The sequence below is a fragment of the Telmatherina bonti genome (genome assembly GCF_933228915.1).
Source record: "Telmatherina bonti genome assembly, chromosome: 9".
Lineage (NCBI taxonomy): Eukaryota > Metazoa > Chordata > Actinopteri > Atheriniformes > Telmatherinidae > Telmatherina > Telmatherina bonti.
In genome coordinates, this window is record NC_136627.1 from 29,637,635 (window position 1) to 29,658,759 (window position 21,125).

At 40.1% G+C, this 21,125-nt stretch overlaps 1 protein-coding gene across 1 annotated transcript in view; it reads left to right on the forward strand.

Annotated features, from left to right (window-relative positions):
* Window positions 1-901: 901 nt before the first annotated feature.
* frya (furry homolog a) overlaps window positions 902-21,125 on the forward strand; it is a 35,215-nt gene continuing 14,991 nt past the window's right edge. The window contains exons 1-30 of the mRNA XM_079246540.1: window positions 902-981; window positions 5,622-5,821; window positions 8,202-8,255; window positions 9,064-9,203; window positions 9,331-9,421; window positions 9,549-9,628; window positions 9,716-9,796; window positions 10,553-10,721; window positions 10,912-11,004; window positions 11,122-11,220; window positions 11,725-11,826; window positions 12,033-12,136; window positions 12,564-12,672; window positions 12,779-12,865; window positions 13,491-13,662; window positions 13,947-14,079; window positions 14,274-14,381; window positions 14,522-14,777; window positions 14,935-15,117; window positions 15,226-15,312; window positions 17,085-17,344; window positions 17,505-17,694; window positions 17,956-18,080; window positions 18,456-18,513; window positions 18,674-18,765; window positions 18,898-19,070; window positions 19,444-19,604; window positions 19,822-19,932; window positions 20,340-20,494; window positions 20,721-20,823. Coding sequence (XP_079102666.1) covers window positions 912-981; window positions 5,622-5,821; window positions 8,202-8,255; window positions 9,064-9,203; window positions 9,331-9,421; window positions 9,549-9,628; window positions 9,716-9,796; window positions 10,553-10,721; window positions 10,912-11,004; window positions 11,122-11,220; window positions 11,725-11,826; window positions 12,033-12,136; window positions 12,564-12,672; window positions 12,779-12,865; window positions 13,491-13,662; window positions 13,947-14,079; window positions 14,274-14,381; window positions 14,522-14,777; window positions 14,935-15,117; window positions 15,226-15,312; window positions 17,085-17,344; window positions 17,505-17,694; window positions 17,956-18,080; window positions 18,456-18,513; window positions 18,674-18,765; window positions 18,898-19,070; window positions 19,444-19,604; window positions 19,822-19,932; window positions 20,340-20,494; window positions 20,721-20,823 — 3,846 coding nt within the window. The 5' untranslated portion in view covers window positions 902-911. The remainder of the gene's footprint in view (window positions 982-5,621; window positions 5,822-8,201; window positions 8,256-9,063; window positions 9,204-9,330; window positions 9,422-9,548; window positions 9,629-9,715; window positions 9,797-10,552; window positions 10,722-10,911; window positions 11,005-11,121; window positions 11,221-11,724; window positions 11,827-12,032; window positions 12,137-12,563; window positions 12,673-12,778; window positions 12,866-13,490; window positions 13,663-13,946; window positions 14,080-14,273; window positions 14,382-14,521; window positions 14,778-14,934; window positions 15,118-15,225; window positions 15,313-17,084; window positions 17,345-17,504; window positions 17,695-17,955; window positions 18,081-18,455; window positions 18,514-18,673; window positions 18,766-18,897; window positions 19,071-19,443; window positions 19,605-19,821; window positions 19,933-20,339; window positions 20,495-20,720; window positions 20,824-21,125) is intronic.

The following is a 21,125-nucleotide window of genomic DNA, read 5'->3' on the forward strand; positions in this document are numbered from 1 at the left end:
TTTTTTATCAATTGCATGTATATAAAAAAAGAAATCAATAACTTTGTTTTGATGTGTGGATCTGCTTTTTCTCTTTTAATCAAGCATGAAAACTGCGTTTTAAACCGTTGCAGTACGCTCAAGATGCTTCTTTAAGTTCTAAACTTGTGTTGAGCCCTTCCTCCATTTTACAACCCTGTTTGGATTAAATATTCAATCCATGAATGTACAAAATATTTTTATTTTTTTTGCAATCAGAGGAATTAATAGCACCACTTTTAAAAAGAGTCACGTGTACACAAAAAAAAGAGAATATACAGCTTGGTGCTGTGAAGAAAAACCAGGGTTAAATGTTGTCTCTTGCTCCCATTCACATCTTCTACATTCATCTGATCACATTTGCTTGCTGATCACTTCCAGATGTTTCCTCCAATGTGTAAAACTTCCTGTGATCCTTATCTTTTCATTTTAGTGGATAACCTGTCAGATTCTCCAAGTCCTGCTAAAAGACACACAGGTGCAGCTCTGTCATCGTCACCAGGCCTCGTGCGCAGACAAACAGTAGTTATTATTAACTGCGCTTCACTAAGAGGATTGCTTCCTGCACTCTCAGCCTCCGCGCAGTTATTTAAAGGGAGCTTGCATTGCCACCCACTGCCTGCCACAGCTTTAGAGAGATAGAGAGATGTTGAGAGAGTGTGGAGGGAGGAGGGGAGAGAGCGAGAGAGAGACACAGGGCTGACAGCCAAGGACGGGACACAAGAGGAGGGGTAAAGCAGCGCTAGTGTGTTTTCTCAGGGTCTCGTCAGCACAGCACTGCGTGCATCACAGAGAGGTGACAGCAGGCACTACCTGCTGGTCCCAGCTCAACTACTGCTGCTGCTGCTGGAGGGAAACCACAGCTAGAAGGGGGGGGGCAGGAGGCTGCAACCATGGCCAGCCAGCAGGACTCAGGCTTTTTTGAAATCAGCATCAAGTCCCTGCTGAAATCGTTGAGTGGAAGTGAGTAGCGATTTGTGTCTTGTTGTTGTGCTAAGCAGACGGAGCTGACTAAGTGAGGCTGGAGCTCTACGTTGGACATGACTTTTAAGCCTTGTGTTCCTCATTTCTGGCAATTTTATTCTTCAGTGATGTTCAGCCAATAGCTGCAAATCTGGGGAAAAAATCTTTATTTTTAGTAGCAGAGCACTAAATTTAGGACAATTAGAGCTGTTCCATAGTGACACAAGTACCCCTCTGTTCAAAGTTTTTCTTTTCTTTTGCCTGTTATCAAAGGTACAGTCAGTGTTGTGGTTCAGCTCACACTACTCTGATATACCTCAGCAGCATCACTTCTGCTGATGATGGCTCCGCATCATATTTCTTTTTCTCCATAAGTCTTCGCTGCATTTCAGTTCAGTTGTCTGACAGTGTCTAACTAGCTCTTATAAGTGCAAGGACACGGTAATAGGATTAGTGGAGGTTCAGCTTGGTTGAATGTTCTGCTCAGAGCTTGCAGCTTCACTGCCTTCCACTGGACCCAAGAGGACTGGGATGGAACACCTCCCTGCTTCGGATCATTACATTACTTTGCTGCATGTGATAGAGGCTGCTCCTATGAATAACTGTAAAACCAGCAGAAAAATGGTTAAACAGGGAAGTAATGGCGCCTTTAGTTGAAGCACCAACCTAAATACATTTTAACTGCATAGTAACATAATTTAAATGAAAAAAAAAAAAAAAAAGACTCACCCCTCAGACACTAAAGTGCTTTGCTTAGTTGAATCTGCACGTAAAAAGATACCAAAGAACAAACTGTCCCTGTTCACACATTCAACATTGAGCCATCTTCTGATGATGTATAATCCTCACAGTGGGTCACTTTGCTAAAGTGATAAAAGCCTAGTAAGTCGTTGCACTGTGTTGGCATTTAACATTATTTTTAAATATGTTATCTCTTAATACCATCTCTCAGCACATACATGCCAGAGCTGTTATGTAATGTATGGCAAAATGGCCACAGAAAAAATTTGGATGATAAAGATTCATCCAAAAAAAATAAAACTGGAAAACTGGATGCTAGTATAGCTAAATTAAAAAATGTTTGTGTTTGTATCTGCAGCCAGGAGTATCGTATGCATTTCCCTGCTGTCGCATTCTGTTTGCATTGTGGCCACAAGGTTAGCAGTTTCAAAACCTTTTAGAAACCGGTATTTAATAAGTCAGTGTGTTCAGCTCTGATAAAACTGTCACAAACAGCAGCACAGAACCAGCATTGTGCAGCTGTGGCGTTAGGGCTGGTGTCCGTCAGCCAATCAGGACACAAGATCACTCCCATGAAAAGTAAACATTTAATTCAGGCGCTATTTATTTTCAGTGATAAAATGCTCATTTTATAGCTTTAACTTTTTCTAAATCTAGGTTTTGAATTCCAACTCTGTTTCTGACATGCTTGGATCCCTAAAGTCTCTCTTATTGTTTAGCATCATGTAGCAGGATGCTACTTCGCCAAAAAGCCAAAACTACTGTTTAAACAGTACCTGCTGTTGTTCTAAATAACCCATCCTGTTACATTAGAAGAGACAGATGCAGGCTTTTACACAGTTATACACTTATATAATTGGCCTGAAATGCTCTCTCACAGCAGGCAGCCGCTTCCAGCGTGATGTCAGCTCAGAGAAACACTACTCATAGTCAATAGTTTGAGAGCATCAGTTTAATCTGCTTTTCACAGAGCTCTTTACTCTCCCCTTTATTGAGAGACTCAACCCCTGAACTTGTGTTATGTTCATTTTATGATGCTGTCACTGCTCTTGTGATGAATGTTTTAGCAAAGAAAGTTTACTTTTAACTATTGTTAAAGCAAAGAAACAGTTTTTAAAACACGTATATAGAGTAGTTTTAAACATTTATGATGCAGATTAGATGTAATGTCAGGCGGACCCTCTGTCAGAGGCACATCTGGATATTTACAGGGATTCTCATTTTGACCTAGACCCACAGACTGATTATTAACTTTTCTTTTTGTTCTTTTTTTTACCCCCTTATAAGCACAGGGTGCTTGTCACCCACTGTTTCACAGAAGCAGAAAAAAGACTGGAATTTGTGGTCCAGTTAAAGAGGTCAGGGGTATCTAAATATCCACCCACTCTGTTCACAAACAGTAGCTGAAGTTGCTGTTTACACAGTGGGAATGTCTCTCTCTGGACTGCATTATATGTGTGTATGTGTGCAAGAGGAACACTTATTAGCCTGTTTGCATTGTCCTCTCAGGAACACCACCATGCTCAGGGTGTTTCCAGCTTGGTGGTGATGTAATGCATTCTGTGCCCGAGTTCCTTGTTTGCAGAGTCACATGTCATGTCTGAGACTTTGTACACAGCCCAAAGCAACAGAAATGAGCTTCATATGCACACTGCTTTCTTTCGTTACCTCTCAACTCCAGTTTAAGTCAGTGACAAAGGGACAATTGGAGTAAAATGAGGTGGTGATTTTCTTCTGTTGAACATGTTGCCCTTCATTGTAAACAAACATATTTTTCTGGGAAAGGACCTAAAATTGTGTAAAACTTTGACTGTAACTCTTAAAAATTCAACTTCAAAGCCCACATTTAGAGGAAATGTAGTGAAGCAGTGTCTACTGAAGAATGTTTACATGTTGGCCAACAGTACCTCATGGTTTCGGTGTCACGTGGAGGGAAGGGGAGGGCTGCTCTGTCAGTATACAGTTTACCCCAGGATAAATATAGTGACACAACTATGCCACCATAGCATGTTGAACCTCATCACTCTGTAGCTAAAAATTCCCAGCTGACCTTCACTCTTGGAAGGCACCGTTTGGTCACAAGGCAAGAGGAAGCCATAGCAGAGGCAGCTTAGAGAGAGAGCTAGAGACTTACAGAAGCGATTGCGTGGCCTCTTATGCCAAACACAACTACTCCCACTTTTTAAAACAAACCCGCTGTTGGCTGTGCACAGCATGGTAACTGTACCCAGGAACACAGAGCGAGCTGATACTCAAGACATGGGAGTTTGTGGATTCTACTAGTGACCATTTTGTCTTGATTCAGGACAAGTCTGGATACTTTATCTTCCATCCCTGCTATGGATGGCACAGCTGTTTGCTGGAGTAAGGCCAGCGTCATCAGCTTCATCAAGGGTCTGGGTAGGTGCTGAGTTGCCATGAGCAAAGGAAGCATGATCTGAAAGCCATAAAAGGTCGTCACACATGACAGGCGTTCCTTGAAAGAATGTTTAATGCTTCATGTCCTGAAAAGACCTGCAGATTATACCGAAGTTGTTTTGGTTTTTTTTTTAAACCAAAGTTATTCTTAACTATTTTCTTAACAATTATGTCAGACCTCCAGAAAGGATTGAAATTAGTTCAGCTCCTGCTTTTTTTATGCACTTAGGTGCAAAATATAAATTGCCTTTCAGCTTTATCTGTGTGTATTTTCATCAGCTGCCGGTCTGGATCGGTTTAAGGAAATCAGTTAAGGCAGTTCATTAAAACACTCAACATTAGTTATGCAGAAAAAAAGCCTTTCTGCTTTGTATTCCCACTTTGCAATACAGCTGAATTAGACCAATAGATTGATTTACTCGTCACCTGATTCCTCTGTTATAATTATGCATCGGGACCTTGTTTTGCCACTACTTACATAACAATTCAATTTAAAAACCTACAAAACCTACATGTGAAGTAAATATTTTTAAATGATACCTTATGAAAAGAGATATATTTCTAACAATACAATACTTTTTTGTGGTTTTTAAAGATAGGTGCAGCAATGTCATCCAGACATGTATCATATTTTGGCCATTCAGCATTTTACCTACACAAGAAAATGTCTTGTCTTAAAATCAGCTGTTTAATGTGTGATGTTGAAGCATGTGCTATAGCGCAACATGCTTCTGACACACTGTTGGCTATATTTCCATGCCACTGATGTGATTCTGTCCAGTCACATTTACTGCATACACATGCACACTTATACATTCTCAGAAGTTCAGAGAGATGTGGTTTTCCAACAATGGGTCTTCCATGTTTGTTTTTTTGCAAATTTCACATCAGATTTAACTATTTGAGAGGTAAAAGTGTGGCTGTCAAAAGCTGAATATCAGCCTTAAATCTAATGTCACAGTTTTAATTATATTTTTGTCTGCGTTTCTGTGCTATATTTTTATCTGTGCTTTTGTGTCTGGAGGCAGCAGAGCTTAACAGTGGGGTCAATTTTTAACTCGTGAGATAATTTATGTGACTTTGTGGCCTAATTGAAGCTATCAATGGTTAAAACAAAGGCCACAACACTAGCTGAAGGATGGTCACATGCACAAGACTCCTGCTTCCCTCAAAAAGGCAATGACATCTTAGGTACGAAATGAAAACACCAGCTGCCAACCGTGGTGTATTCATTTCCATACGTGCCCTGTTCTGGTAGCAGAGGGAAAGAAAGAGCAGAGTTGGGCCAAGCGGATGCCCTTTGGACAGCCGCACTCAGGAATGTTCAACATGTTAGGAACTTTTGCCCATGTTTGGAAATTTTCACCAGTATCCCGTACGGTGGTCTCCTTTTGTAAAAAGATTTGTGGCTCATCCAGCTCCACTCATTTGTGCTTTGATTAACAACGTTTCTTCTTTTTGTGTGTGTACCTTTTCTGCAGCATCACCCGTGGGGAACGGATACAGTAAACCTCCCATCCCTCCAGTCAGTTGTCCTCAGGGAGAGAAAGGTCCACCAGCCATGATGCCCATCAGCATTGACCCGGAGAGCAAGCCGGGTGAATACGTCCTCAAAAGCCTCTTTGCTAACTTCACCAACTTGTCTGAGCGCAAGATCCGCATCATCATGGCTGAACCGCTGGTAAATTATCAGTGACAGACCAGAAATTTGCTTCTGATGACCTGCAGGGAATTTTGTTTTCACTTCAATTATATCCAGAGTGTTTTATCTGAAAGACACTTCAATTACATTAGAAGACACTTGCATATTCCTCTATTGTGAAAAATGACAGATTTTTTTTAGACTATAAATTATTGTAGCAAAATTTGATTTAATCACATCAGTCAGACAACAATCAGTCATTTCATGAAGAAAATATCTGCCATCAGATACTAAATAGTATCACTGTTCAGGCTGTAACTCTGACCAGATGGCAATCAGGACTAAAGCTGATTCATCTTTGAAGCTTGTATAGCAGGACTAGCAGAGGTTTGCACTTCTACACAAACTTCTGCACAGATTGCTTTTAACCAGAACAGTTTTTTTTATCAGTTTTAACATTTTTTATCGAGTTTTAAAAAAGCTTCAAATATCTGATCGATTAGGAAAATAAGACATAGATGTTTGATGGAGTTGTTTGAAATAGTTCCAGGGTCAACCTAGCTAGTAAATACACTCCCAATGTCTGATCATTTGGCTCATTTGGAGTCAGTGAAGCTTAAATGTCACCTGGGATGTTTGTTTTCTCAGTAATGAGTCATTTTTATATGAAACTGAATAGAAACTTTGTCCTTTCAGTCCTTTGTTTATTGGTAAGTTTTTGGAAAAACAGAATAAGGTAAAAAAAAAAAAATGCAATAACATCTTGTCAGGACTTTTTGTTTCATGGAGGTCGAAGCCAGAGCCAGTCTGCAGGGACATCAACAACTGTCATAAATATTTCTAGCGACAGATATTTGGCGAGGTTGTGTGTTAATGTGGGCACCACTCCCAACAGTTCCTAGAACAACATCAGTATTCAACTAAAACATCTTTACTAGTAGTATTAATATCATGTGCTTTATGTTAATAAGTCAGTGTTGGATTGTCTACCAGAAATAGTCACATTTCCATGTGATGCTGAACATGTCTGATTTACTGGGCAGTTTTCTTGTGGTCCTGCATCATAGAGAGTGCTGTCTGTGTGCCAGTTTTGATTCACAGGAAGCTGCAAATAAGTGGCGTCAGTTAGCTAGAAAGTGTTAATTACCACAGAGCAAGTGTGTAGCCCTGCGTTTCTTTTTGTCACATTTTTATCCCATTCTTAGTCTTGAGGTCAATCCATTCACTTGTATCCACTTTTCAGTTACTTGTGACCAATCGTCAAATGTCTACAAAAGGAATTAAAAGCTGTTTTTCACAGTGGCATCTTATTTAGGTGGCAGAAAGTAACTGAAATAAAAGATCTGGTGAATGTATGTCACCGTGGGAGCCTGACAGAGCATTGTAAAAACCTGACAGGGCAAGAAATATTGACTTTTCTGTCACCCCAGCACAGACGGGCTGCTTAGATGCAAGCATTTGTTGAAAAACTAAAAGGTTCATCAGAGCTTGGGGCTTAGCTGGTGATTGTGCTGCAAGCGGGTGAGAGCGATATTGCCATCAGCCCACGCATTTTACCCGTCACGCACACACATCAGACTTTTAGCTTTTTTGGGATTAATCAGCAAGTGATGTGATGTGATGTGATTTGCTGTCTGGCTGGAGAAACAGCACAGGGGTGTGTGTGTGTGTGTGTGTGGAAAATCAAAGCAACCAAAGGGAGAGCAGATGCTATGTTTAATGCAAGAACAGACAAGGTGGTATATTTGTGGAACTGATCATTTGTCACCAAGTGCTGCGTTTTAGATGGATCATATTTCTGTTGAATCATATCAGTGAGGTGTTAGGAAGCTAAATTTGTATCTGTAAAAAACAAAATGAATGTAATATGCAGGGAATTTCATTTGTTCTCCAGTATTTTATGAAATTTTACAAATATTTATTCAGAGTTAAAGTTCAACTCCTCACTGCAATTATAGCTTGATCCTCACATCATCTTTATAAACTCCACATTGTGACACAGTGAGACATTTTCCATAACTAAGTCATATGATTTAGAATCAAACCCCGTACTAATGAGTTGAACAGGCATCTACAGGACTATCCATTCAGTAGGACATAAGAGCAAGTAGCTTAAATCCCTCCTTGAAGGCCTTTATCTTCGATGATAGAAGACTCTAATAATGGGAGCTGTCATAAATGTTCCATCTCTAATACTGTACAAGACCCGGCCTGCTCATGCAAGGCAAGAGGCTGATGGATGGCTCTCGTATTAACCAGGCTATAATGAGTCCCTGTTAAAAATATTCCCACACTGTCCTTTGACAGGTCAGACGGAGTTATGAGCTTCAGCCTAAACTTTAAAGAACTTTTCTTGTTTTAATTTGTTTGATTAAAAAGACATGTCAAGTTTTAAAATGACTCTTTGCTGTTTTTGCAGGAGAAGCCATTAACAAAGTCCCTACAGAGAGGAGAAGATCCTCAGTTTGACCAAGTAAGTGCAGAGAAAAAGCTTATTTCAACAGCAGATAACCACATATATATATATATATATATATTATCTTATTTTAAATGTTCATGAAAACATTGAAAACCTTTAAGTAGCCAGACCAGGCGACTCCACAAATAAGTGTTAACATCTTTAATACTGCTCTAGTGTGATGCTTCAGCATTGATGAGGTGACGGGTGAAAGCCCTGGTCACATCCCAAAAGGTCTTTCAGATTTAGTACAGGGCAGGAGTGTTTACCTTGAGAGCTGGCACCAGCTCAGCACAGGGTGTGTTCGGCAGGTCTGTGGCTTTGCAGAGAAGGCCCTTTCACAGCCACAGAGGTGTGTTTGTGCTGCTGCGCGAGGCCATTCAGCAGCCTCACAGAGCCTGGATTCTTCTGCAGCCTTGTGCTGAATGAAGGGCTCGCTCTGTTCCCCAGTCTGACCAGACTCTCCTCCCTTCCTGTGCCAAGCCCTTTCCTTCCTTTCCAGCTCCCACCCCCTACATTGAGGGAGGCTGCCCCATGGGCACTGCGTCTTTCTGCACGGTCCCAATGAGGGACCAGCTCACCCCTCAATCTCTTTTCTTCTGCTTTGATGTATTCTTTTAAAATATATACACTTTTAGTTTAACTGTCCTTCATTTTCAGACATTTTATTCTTGATGGCTTTTAAATGAATCTTGTCTGTGAGAGTTTTAGCTGAAATTGCTGTTAAAATAAACAAAGGAAACTCTGATGTCTATCTCTTTCGCTGGTATGTTAACTGCTGACCACATTGTGCATTTGTGCCATGTATGTCTTGTTCTTGTAGTTGATAAACACCATGAGCTCTTTGGCTGAATATAGTCTCCCCTCCATCCTGCGCACTTTGTTTGACTGGTACAAAAGACAAAATGGACTAGAGGAGGAGCTGCACGAGTATCGGCCAAGAGCCAACACCAAGTCCAAAAAGTGAGAATCACTGCACTGATTTGTGTGTGTTGTGTGTGTGTGAGACATTGTGTATTTCACATTTCTGGTGAAGGATATGTCATAGTGTGTTTGTGGCAAACATGTTTCTATAATTTATCTCTGACAGTGATGAGCAGCAGAGAGATTATCTACTTGAAAGGAGAGATTTGGCCATTGACTTCATCTTCTCACTTGTACTTATTGAAGTTTTGAAGCAGGTGATTTGACTAAAACTTGTCCAACACTAAAATATTCTATTCGTCATATTATGTAAAATGAACCATTTTGCCAGGCATGAAAGACATTTCTATTCTCATCTCATTGTTTTTCTCAATTCTAAACTAGATGCCGCTCTACCCAGCACTTGACAGTCTGGTCAGTGAAGTCATTAACTTAGCTTTCAAGCACTTTAGATACAAAGAGGGGTAAGTGCTCATACCAGGACAGATACATTTTCTTCTGTAGTTTTAGGATTATTTAAGTTTTGTTTTTCTTTGTGTGCTTCCCTGCAGATATCACGGTCCGAACACTGGCAACATGCACACTGTAGCAGACCTATATGCCGAAGTCATCGGAGTATTAGCCCAGTCCAAGTAAGCACCAAAGTTTGCATCAATTTCCAACAGATGTCAGATCTTTACTTTCTGCCTCGTTGAAGTTTGGTGCCATGCTGCAGAACATTCCCCCCTTAAAAGCCTGGAAGACGCTTAACAGGTCTCCTTCTTTCACGCCAAACTGGGACTGGAAATTAATGTCTCTTTATTTGAACTTTCTAGATCACTGCAGCAAGGAGCAAAGCCTTAAAATAGAGATATGGTTGGTGAGCAGCATACCTCCTTTCCCAAGCTTAATTTCCTGAAGGAGATGCTTTACAGAGGGACATTCACAGACATGTTTATCTTGCTCTAAGGTCAATAAAAAGAAGAATGGGGTGAAGAATTTGGTGTTATTAGATGTGCAGGAAGTGTCTTTAGAGAAGCAATGTGGTTTTTTAAACTTTTTCCTCATGTGAGAAGTTGGAGAAATATCTATATTTACCTTCTTGTAGCATCAGCTAAAACAAAACAGGCTATGAAATACTCTTTAAATGTCCTTCAAAAACTGAAGAATCCTTTCTTCTCCTCAATTTGTGTAAAGAATTGGGTGCAAATGAGGTGGATGAGGACCTTTAGGTGTAGAGTCATTGTCTGCATGTATAGACTGAGACGAGAGGATATTTTTATCAGCTGTTCTGTCTGTTTCTTGTCGTTTTCTCTTGTTATTGTCACAACTCTATATTTGTTGAACGATTGATTTAGGATTTGTCTGCAGGCCTTTTTTTAGACTCACACTTGGTTATTCTGTCTCAGGTTTCCTGCTGTGAAGAAGAAGTTCATGACAGAGCTGAAGGAGCTGCGGCAGAAAGAGCAGAGTCCATATGTAGTGCAGAGTACCATTAGTCTCATCATGGGGGTCAAGTTCTTCCGAATTAAAATGTATCCTGTCGAGGATTTTGAAGCTTCTTTTCAGTTCATGCAGGTACAACAGTTTTCATTCTAGATATGCACAGATAAACTACAAGTTACTTTGTGTTAACTTATTATCATTTGACTTTTTTTTATCTTTAAGGAGGCCTATGTGTAAAACTGCAAAAAAAAAAAAAGTATTGTGAATATATTTTCCAAATTTAAAGTAACTTCATAACATGCTGTTACTTTTGTTTCCACAGGACTGTGCTCAGTATTTTCTAGAAGTCAAAGATAAAGACATTAAGCATGCCCTAGCTGGTCTCTTTGTTGAGATCCTTGTCCCTGTTGCAGCAGTGAGTGTCTTCCTTCTGTAGATTGATGCATGCACAATGAGTCATGTAAATAGAAATAGATTGCATTAGTGAAGAAGATTTTGTCTTGTCATGTGACCCTGTGTGATGTTGTCATAGGCTGTGAAGAACGAGGTGAACGTACCCTGCCTGAGGAACTTTGTGGACAGCTTGTACGAAACAACCCTGGACTTATCCTCCAGAAAGAAGCACTCACTGGTTAGTTAGACAGCAGAAAATAGACCCTGATTGTTGGGGCCTGTTTGATTCTGCACAGTTCTGCTTTATCTTTGCCTCTGCTGGATGATGGCCTTAATCCTTACAGGGACTCCTCAAGCTCTCTCGAGCTTTTTATTTTCAACAATGTTCGATACCACATTAGAAACAATGAAGGCAGTTAGAGAATAAAAAGGCTGGACAGCATGTTAATATACATAAAGTTCACTCCCCTATCTTTTCTAAATTGTTATGATTAAAGCGCATTAGTTTGCAGGGAAAGGGAAAGACAGTAGCCCTTATAAACCTACAGCAAGCTCTTACAGTAGGTACATTCCTCTTTGGCAGCATTTGTAGTACTTTAAAGGAAAACAGGTTTAAAATGTTCAATCAATGCAAATTCCAAAGCTTTTGTCTAAAAGGACACATTTTCTTATTAATTTGTTTTTAGATTAATTTAACAAAGCAGCAAATGAAAGGAAAATCTAAACTCTTTTCTTCTTCTAGGCTTTTTACCCGCTCGTGACATGCCTGCTTTGTGTCAGCCAGAAGCAGTTCTTCCTAAACAGATGGCATGTCTTCCTCAACAACTGCCTCTCAAATCTGAAGGTAACCTGGACAGAAGCTTTTGAGTCAGATTACAGGAGTTTATCAGTGAATATTATTGTTGTTTTTTCATTGTTTATTATTCCTATAAAAAATTAACTGTAGAAATATAGTGCATTTATGATCTAATTTTATGATGATGTCATCGTCCAAATTAAGCTTCGAGGTTGTGGTTTTGCCATTGACTTTAATTTATTGTTTCATTACAGAGTCGAGACCCTAAAATGGCCCGTGTTGCACTGGAGTCTTTGTATCGACTGTTGTGGGTCTACATGATTAGAATAAAGTGTGAGAGCAACACTGCAACTCAGGGGTAAATTAAACTAAATTACTTTTACTTATTTTGGTTTTTATTTTCATCTTTGTTCTGTCATTTCATAATTAATGTTCTTTAAGTCAGGAGGCTTGAACGGTGGTCTTTCTGTGTGGAGTTTGCATGTTCTCCCTGTGCATGCGTGGGTTCTCTCTGGGTACTCCGGCTTCCTCCCACTGTCCAGAGATGTGCATGTTAGGTTAATTGGTTACTCTAAATTACCCATAGGAGTGAGTGTCAGTGTGTGTGGTTGTTTGTCTCTTTGTGGCCCTGCGATGGACTGGCGAGCTGTCCAGGGTGGACCCTGGCTCTTGTCCGAAGGCTGCTGGGATAGAAAGTGAATGAATGTTCTTTAAGTCCCAAAACGTTTTAAGGTACTGCAGTTCTTAGTCAAAGTACCATTGTGTTCTTTTCTTTGTGTCTACAGTCGTCTTAATACTATCATCACAATGCTGTTCCCCAAAGGATCTCGCAGTGTGGTACCAAGAGACACGCCACTCAATATCTTTGTCAAAATAATTCAATTTATTGCTCAGGTAAGCACAATGGTTCTCTTAATTGTCAGTATTTAAAGGTAAAAGTGGTTTCATTCTCCTTTTGCAACTTGTGAAATTAACTGGCTTTTTCCATATTTCATTAAAGGAAAGACTGGATTTTGCCATGAAAGAGATTATCTTTGACCTTCTGAGTGTTGGGAAACCTGCAAAAGCCTTTAGTCTTAATCCAGAGGTACATATTGAATATTTTCCTGTTCTGTCAGCTTAGATTTGATCTTATAAACATGCAGCTTATTCTCCTTTAAACATAAAGATAATTTAGTCCAAATTAAAGAAGTTATTTTTATAAAAGTAATTATTTTAGGTTAGAATAGAAAGTAGAGTTTTTTGACAGTAACTCTGTTCAAAATGGAATTATTATTGTAACTATAAAAGCACTCGAAGAGCGCAAACCTCCGCCAAGCTCTTTAGAAGGTTCCTGGATCCAAACGGTGATCCGGATCACCACCAAAATTAAATCAGTTCTTCCTTTTCACATTTCCAACAACTCCTGAAAATTTCATAATAATCCGTCCATAACTTTTTGAGTTATCTTGAACACTAACAAACAGATAAACGCAGGTAAACCATAACCTCCTAGGCAGAGGTAGAATTACAGTGCTGGTATTTACTTTAGTGACATCAGAAAGGTTGAAAATACATTATGCATGTCTCATAGTGCTGCTGCAAGGTGCAGTTCTACTTGCAATTACAGAGCAACTTTTTCTTAATTACAGTCTCTTCGGTATTTTTTCCCTGAATTGCTTTGTTTTCATTGTCACGACATATACAACAGCTGGACTCTCTTTTCTCTTCAGAGAATGAATATTGGTCTGAGAGCATTCCTGGTCATAGCTGATAAACTACAGCAGAAGGACGGTGAGCCTCCCATGCCGAACACCGGCTGCACTTTGCCCTCTGGGAACACACTCCGGGTGAAGAAGACATACCTGAGCAAAACGCTGACAGATGAAGAAGCCAAAGTTATCGGTAAAGGAGGGCAGACTGTGGTCAGGAATGTTGAAAATGTTCTGCTTTTTCAGACTCACAGAGCAGTCACAGCTGTAGAGTCAACCTGCTGGATTTAGAAGAAATGCAGTAAAATAAACACTAAAGGTTTAATGTTGTTATTTTTTACTTTTTAATTTGCTGAAAAGAAGACAGAGAACTGCACATAAAATCTCATGAATAAAAAATAAAATAAAATGGGCACTATTTAATTCAAAATGGAATTCTGAAAAGGCAAATATTTTCTCTTTTTTCATCTCCTCCAGGGATGTCACAGTATTATTTTCATGTGCGGAAGGCTATTGATAACATCCTCAGACACCTGGACAAGGAGGTGGGGCGGTGCATGATGATGACCAATGCTCAAATGTTGAACAAGGAGCCTGAGGACATGATCACGTAAGTATTCACATATATTCTGTCATCTTTCATGCTGTGAAATATTTTTGTTTGACTGTAGTATGAGAGGGGTGTTAAATGCACCATCAATTACTCATTGTAAACTTAGTAGACAGTCGTTATGAGAAGGATGCATCAGGGTACACCTGAAGGCTGATACAGTAAGATTCAGATTTTAAATATGAACTTTTCAGGGGTGAAAGGAAGCCAAAGATCGACTTGTTTAGGACATGTGTTGCTGCCATTCCTCGTATCCTCCCTGATGGGATGTCCAAGCCTGAGCTCATAGATCTGCTTTCGCGGTGAGTCACCTGTCTGCAGGAAACCTTCAGGAGTAACATTTGGATACTACTGTCAGTATACATTTAATTGACAAGGTATGTAATATAAATGTAGTAGCAATAATTCAAAAGTCAAATCTCACATTTTTCCTATTTGTCAGATTGACCATCCACATGGATGACGAGCTTCGACTCATAGCCCAGAATTCCTTGCAGAGTTTGCTGGTCGATTTCCCTGATTGGCGTGACGACGTCCTGTTTGGATTTACTAACTTCCTCTTGCGTGAAATCCAAGACACCCACCAAGGGTTGTTGGATACATCACTCAAATTACTGCTGCAGCTGCTCACACAGTGGAGACTGACCCTTGCTACTTCAGGGAAGAGTCATGACAACAGTAAAACACACACTGTTGAGGTAATCTTAAACACATAAGGGAATGATACAATTTGTATTTATTCTTTCTTAATGCTTCCCCTTTGTTCACACCAACACTTACACAAAACATACAAAAATATATTAATAGGGTGTTTGACGACTGAGCTCATCTTGTCTTGTGATGTGTGTGTTGCAGCTTTTGCAGTCCAGTTCGAGTCTCAAGATGCCTGCAGAACGAGGTCCTCACTCCACTGTGCTGCATGCTGTGGAGGGACTGGCTCTCGTACTGCTCTGCTCCTGCCAACTGAGCACCCGCAGACTTACCATCACCATACTGAAAGAAATACGAAGTCTCTTCATGACCATCGGACAGTCTGAGGTAAAACAAATGAAATCCAAACTGAGCTGAAGGGTTTCTTTTGCAGAGAGGTGTATTTAGGTTAGAGACTGATTTTATGGGGTTTTTTTTTGTTTTGTTTATTTGCAGGATGATGATAAACCAATGATAGAGATTATGGATCAGCTCAGCCCTGTTATCCTGGAAAGTTTGGTCAACGTTGCAGTCTCCGACACAGTAAGTTGATTGTAAGCTTCTTTCTGTGGCTCACATTCCAAGTTAACCCACTTTTGCAAACAAAATTTGTGTTTATTTGCTTAAGTTATATTTTCCTTGGCATTTAACTCTAACTAGGTTAACATACAGTGACTTGGCTTGTTAAGTATCATGCTAATTATCTGGTTCTTCCCCAAAAGTCTGAGCTACTTTGCAAACTTTGAATCACATGTAGAATCGGTTTTGTAAATGACCAAATTAGTAGAACTTATTATGCTAAATGAGCCATATTTACCATAAGCTTTATGGGTTAGCGTTCTTTGTGCATGTTAAATGTTTGCAAAGTTGCAAAGCTTACCAAAAGGAGTAAAAGAGCACAAATGCATCAAACTCACAAGAGACACCAATGAAAGGCCCACTGCTGTTTCTCCTCATGTTGCTAGCGTCTGGGCAAAATAACTGGCACTTAAAAATGCCACAAAGAAAACCTCCAACTGCCTGACAGGGTTTGCAGTCTGAGTCTGCTCAGTACATAAAATGCTTGAGCAAAAAGGAGGGGAGTACAGACATCACAAAAGGGAAACAGGACTACTATATAGATTATACTTTTTAAAAGTAACATGTGCTTTGTGTCTTTAAGTATAGTCTTACTTACCTGATCTGTTGAAATGTGGCATTATTCCCTTTTTTCACTACGTGTCCATGCATGTGATGTTACATTACAATAAGTTTTATTAGCTGCATTTTGTCATTACTGCTGCCCCCCTTTTTGTGCAATCTGTACAAAACAGTAAATCAGAGAGAGCTCTACCACTGGCCACCGCACAGACAGACCCAATGGCCATTAAACACATTGAACAAGCTGAAAACACAACATTTAATCACATGCTTGATGTTTTATATCCAAATGCTCAAAACTTCTTGTGTGTAGTCCAGATGTTTGCTCTTTTAAGAAATTTGTCAGTAAGAACAAACTAAGCAAAACAGGAACATAAAGAGGTACTGTAACAGCAAACAATGTGACAAAAAAAAATGGTCTCACTTTTTAATGATCATCATTGTTCATTTTTTTCACATTAAACTGATATGTCCTCTTATTTTATTTTTTTTTATTTTTGCTTATTTTTTAAAAATGTGAATTGTGTCTTGTGCTTATGAGTAGTAAACCTTTCTTGCAGTGGTCATAGGTCAGAGTGCTCTCTGAAGAATCAGATGTATGTCACTTCTGTCCTGGACAACTCCTCAGGCTGCATTTACATAATATGGTCAATATTGATTTTTATTTTGGCCCTACGATGGACTGGGGAGCTGTCCAGAGTGTAGCTTGCCTTTTGCCCAAAGACTGCTGGGATTGGCTCCAGCTTCCCCGCCACCCTTCATCAGACTAAGCAGTTTGGATAATGAATGAATGATTTTTATTTTTAGGTTTGTTTCAGATACAGAGAAATGTGATCTTCCTGTGACACCATTTTAGTTTTAGATTGCCTCTCAGAAAAGCTTCTGATTCTCCACACTAAGAATACTCTGACTCCAGTCTACTGCAGGTTAGACACTGACTACTAACAAGAACTGTATGATCTGTCCAAACAACACTGATAAGAGAAAACACAAAAACACTCTTAAAGATATAAACTGGGTTACTGTAGCAACACAGTGGTGCAAAATAGCAAGAACAGTCTTAATCTCCTTCTATATAATAATGAACAGGCAGATGGTACCTAAACTTCATGTGGGATATCTTATTTGGTTGTGACCTTTGACCTCTGCACTGCTGTGTCATTGACTTGTTGCAGGCCGCCCTGCCAGCTGGTCACCACGTGGACCTTCAGTGGCTCGTAGAGTGGAACGCGCTGCTCGTCAATAGTCATTATGACATCATGAGCCCCTCGCATGTGTGGATCTTTGCCCAGTCCGTGAAGGACCCATGGGTGCTGTGTTTATACAGCCTTCTCAGACAGGACAACCTGCCCAAACACTGCCCCACAGCTCTCAGCTACGCCTGGCCTTATGCTTTCACTCGACTGCAGATGCTCATGCCTCTTGTGGACCCAAAGTAAGTGTCTTCAGACAAAGATCTGGAAGGATCCTGAGCCTAAATACTGATGTATTTTCTTTTTATCAGTATTAAGTGTTCCCCATTGAGCATCTTTACACCACATGTTAAAAATAAAAGGTAATCCTGAGTAATATTTCCTTTATGTATTATTTACCAGTAACCCGGTGTATGCAAAGAAAACCAGCACATCTGGCAGTGGGGATAATTATGTAACTCTATGGAGAAACTACCTGATCCTTTGCTTTGGAGTGGCAAAGCCCAGTATCATGAGCCCTGGCCACCTGAGAGCATCGACACCTGAGATCACGGCTCCTACGCCTGACAGTGGTGTTGGCTACGATAACAAGGTAGCTGTCTCCCCTTCCTCTGGTCTTATTAATTCCCTTGGTGCTTTGTCTTCCAGGATCAGATGTTCATAATGAACTTGTTGACATTCACCCTTAAGGCATTAAATTTCACTGCAATTATATCACATAAATGGAACAGGAAGTATATGTATTCTTAACTGTGTGGACGCTTATCTGTGTGCAGCCATGAGTAATTAGTTGTGCTCAAGAGTGCGACAGACTTTATTTGTGTGACTAAATAATGTACGTTTAATGTCTCAGGTTCAGGGGAGCCCATCAGTGGCTTGGCTTCTGAAGCAGCTTGTCCCACTGATGAGAGCAGAGAGCATCGAGTTGACTGAGTCATTAGTTCTGGGATTTGGTCGCACTAACTCACTCATATTCAGGTACATAAAATGTCTAGGAACTGGCATTAAAATTTCCTTTCACAAGTCATAATGTAGTTCACAAAACGCTCATGAAAGATCTACGATGGCTTAGCTAGAATGATTTAATCTGCAGTTTATTTTTGTCTCTTAATGAATCACTGAAATGGAATTAAGATCCTTTATTTTCAGCATAATTGAAGTATGTAGTGACCTAAATTTGAGAGGATTTGAAGTAAATAGAGGATTATTATCTGAGTGGTGCCTTATCACCATATTACAGTTGCTTTCAAATTGTTTCCACGAAATCAGGTTTTGGTGGTAAAATCCGTTTTCCTTGTAAAATTTTAATAAGGCACAATGCAGGATGTTAATATTTTCACTGTCTGTGCACAGGGAGCTTGTGGAGGAGTTACATCCCCTCATGAAAGAAGCATTAGAAAGAAGACCTGAGGTTTGTGGGCCATATTTCCAACATACAACAAAAAAGAACAATATATGTCATTAGACTGCATTTGTTAATGGACTAGACATGATATATATAACATAATAAAATCAGACTTAACTATTTGCAGCCTGTGTCATTAAGGATTTGTATTAATGGTCATTTGTAGAATAAGAAGCGGCGTGAGCGACGCGACCTACTGAGACTGCAGCTGCTGCGCATCTTTGAACTGCTGGCTGATGCAGGTGTCATCAGTGACAGGTCAGGGTCTGAAACAGGGCAGAATCCCATTTTGGTAACACAAAAACACTGAGGAGCCAACACGGTTTGATAACATTGACTTTTCTGTCACATGATGAAATGAGCATCTCTGAATTTACTGTCACCCTGCAGTACAAACGGTGCTCTGGAACGTGACACCCTCGCTCTTGGCGCTCTGTTCCTGGAGTATGTGGATCTAACCCGAATGCTTCTGGAAGCCGAGAATGACAAGGATGCAGAGATCCTCAAGGACATTCGAGCTCATTTCAGCGCCATGGTGGCCAATTTTATACAATGTGTACCAGGTACTCCCACCATTAGTACCAAGCAACTTTAGTCTTTTCTAGCTTGTCATTTACCAGTACAGTAATCAGTAGCTCAGATAGACAGCATGCAGCACTAGACTCTTGGCATTGAGCTTGATTTGGACATTGCCTCTAGGGAGTAAATCCAAAAATAGAACAGCTTAAGGACAGAGCGTGGAGGGCAAGTGATGACTCATGGTTTACCAAGCATTCACAAGTCTCCGCTGAATGCTTAATGGTCCATCAGGGACTTCAACACTATTATTATAAACCAAACTTCTATTTTAATTGTTATTATGCTGGGATATTTTTGCTGAATATCCATTTTGTTAACATGTAAACCTCAAGCAGCTTTCCTTGTTTCCCTCCCCAGTGCACCACAGGCGCTTCCTGTTTCCACAGCAGAGCCTTCGACATCACCTCTTTATCCTCTTCAGTCAGTGGGCTGGCCCTTTCAGCATCATGTTCACCCCCCTGGACCGCTACAGTGACAGGAATCACCAGATAACAAGATATCAGTACTGTGCACTAAAGGTAGAGATGTACAACAGCTGAGTTACATATTCTATGTGACTGATGTTAGAACCTGTGAAAGCAATAATGGTGGAGATGGATGTTATTTTATCAGAATCTGAGGAAACTTGAGGAAAATTGAACAATTTTTGAGGAAAATTGAACAATAAAGAAATTTTTCACAGTAACTAAAGCCATTTTTGTGCATATACTTAACTGAAAAACTGTGTTTTTTCAGGCCATGTCTGCTGTACTGTGCTGTGGGCCTGTCTTTGATAACGTTGGCCTCTCTCCAGACGGATACCTCTATAAGTGGCTGGATAACATACTGGCCTGCCAGGATCAGCGGGTCTGTAGCCAGTACTTTATCTCTATGGGGCTTTCAAACAAAGAAGTGACCCACGTCATCGTGTGCTGGAGACTGTTTTCTAAAGGCTAGCTTTAGCAATGCTAACTGGTTGTCATTATTTTAAAGAGTACGTGCGAGTAAAACGTAAACAAAACTGTTTGACATTATCTCTGTCCTAGTTTAATGTTATACAAGGTAAAGCACCAGCATGTTTATTTAATGCATTCCTTTGTTGCTAAATTCACTTCACAGCTTGAGTAGAGAAATCAGTAGGCATGTTGCCATGAAGTGTCATTTCTAATAAAAGTTGAGCTTCTGGGGTTGTTATACACTACATCTTAAAAACATTTTTAACTTAGCCTAAAAAAGTGAATTACAATGGTGTCTGTGTTGCACTTCTGGCTCAGGTCCATCAGCTTGGCTGTGAAGTCGTCATCCTGCTCCTGGAGCTCAATAATGACCAGGTCAACCTTTTCAGCTGGGCTGTAGACCGTTGCTACACAGGCTCCTACCAGCTCGCCTCAGGCTGCTTCAAAGCCATTGCTACAGCCTGTGGCAGCAGGTATAATAATGTACTTGCCTTTTCTCTGTGTCCAGTCCAAGTGATGAAACCATTGGTAAATTAGCTCAAGTCTCTAAGTCTGATCCTCTTAAAGGGCTCACAGTTCTAGCTCACTGTTTGAAGTCCACCTCTTCACCTCTAAGAAACATTTAACCCAAACACAATGTGAAACACTCATTTTCCTAATATTGCCACTTGATTAGATATTTTTTCCTGTCTTCACCAGAAAATGCTACCCGTGTGATATCGTAACGTTGCTGAATTTGGTGCTCTTCAAGGCTTCAGACGCCAACAGAGAAATCTATGAGATTTCAATGCAGCTAATGCAGGTGAGAAACACACGTTTAGTCTGGTCTTAGCCAGTGTTTCTGGCATTCCATTGAAGCGAGCACATATCCAGATGACAGATGTCACAATCAGTGCTTTTTGTTTTATGCAATCATTAATTGAATACAGAAAAATAAAGAGAGATAATAAAAAGCTAAACCTTTATAATAGCCAGTTGCTTTCTGGTTCTATTTTAATCAGTATGTTTTTGCTATTCAACGTGTTTATGTAAATGCAGTTTATGCTCATGGGTGTCTCCCCACAGATTTATTTTACACATCATGGGCAACCTCAATAAATGTTA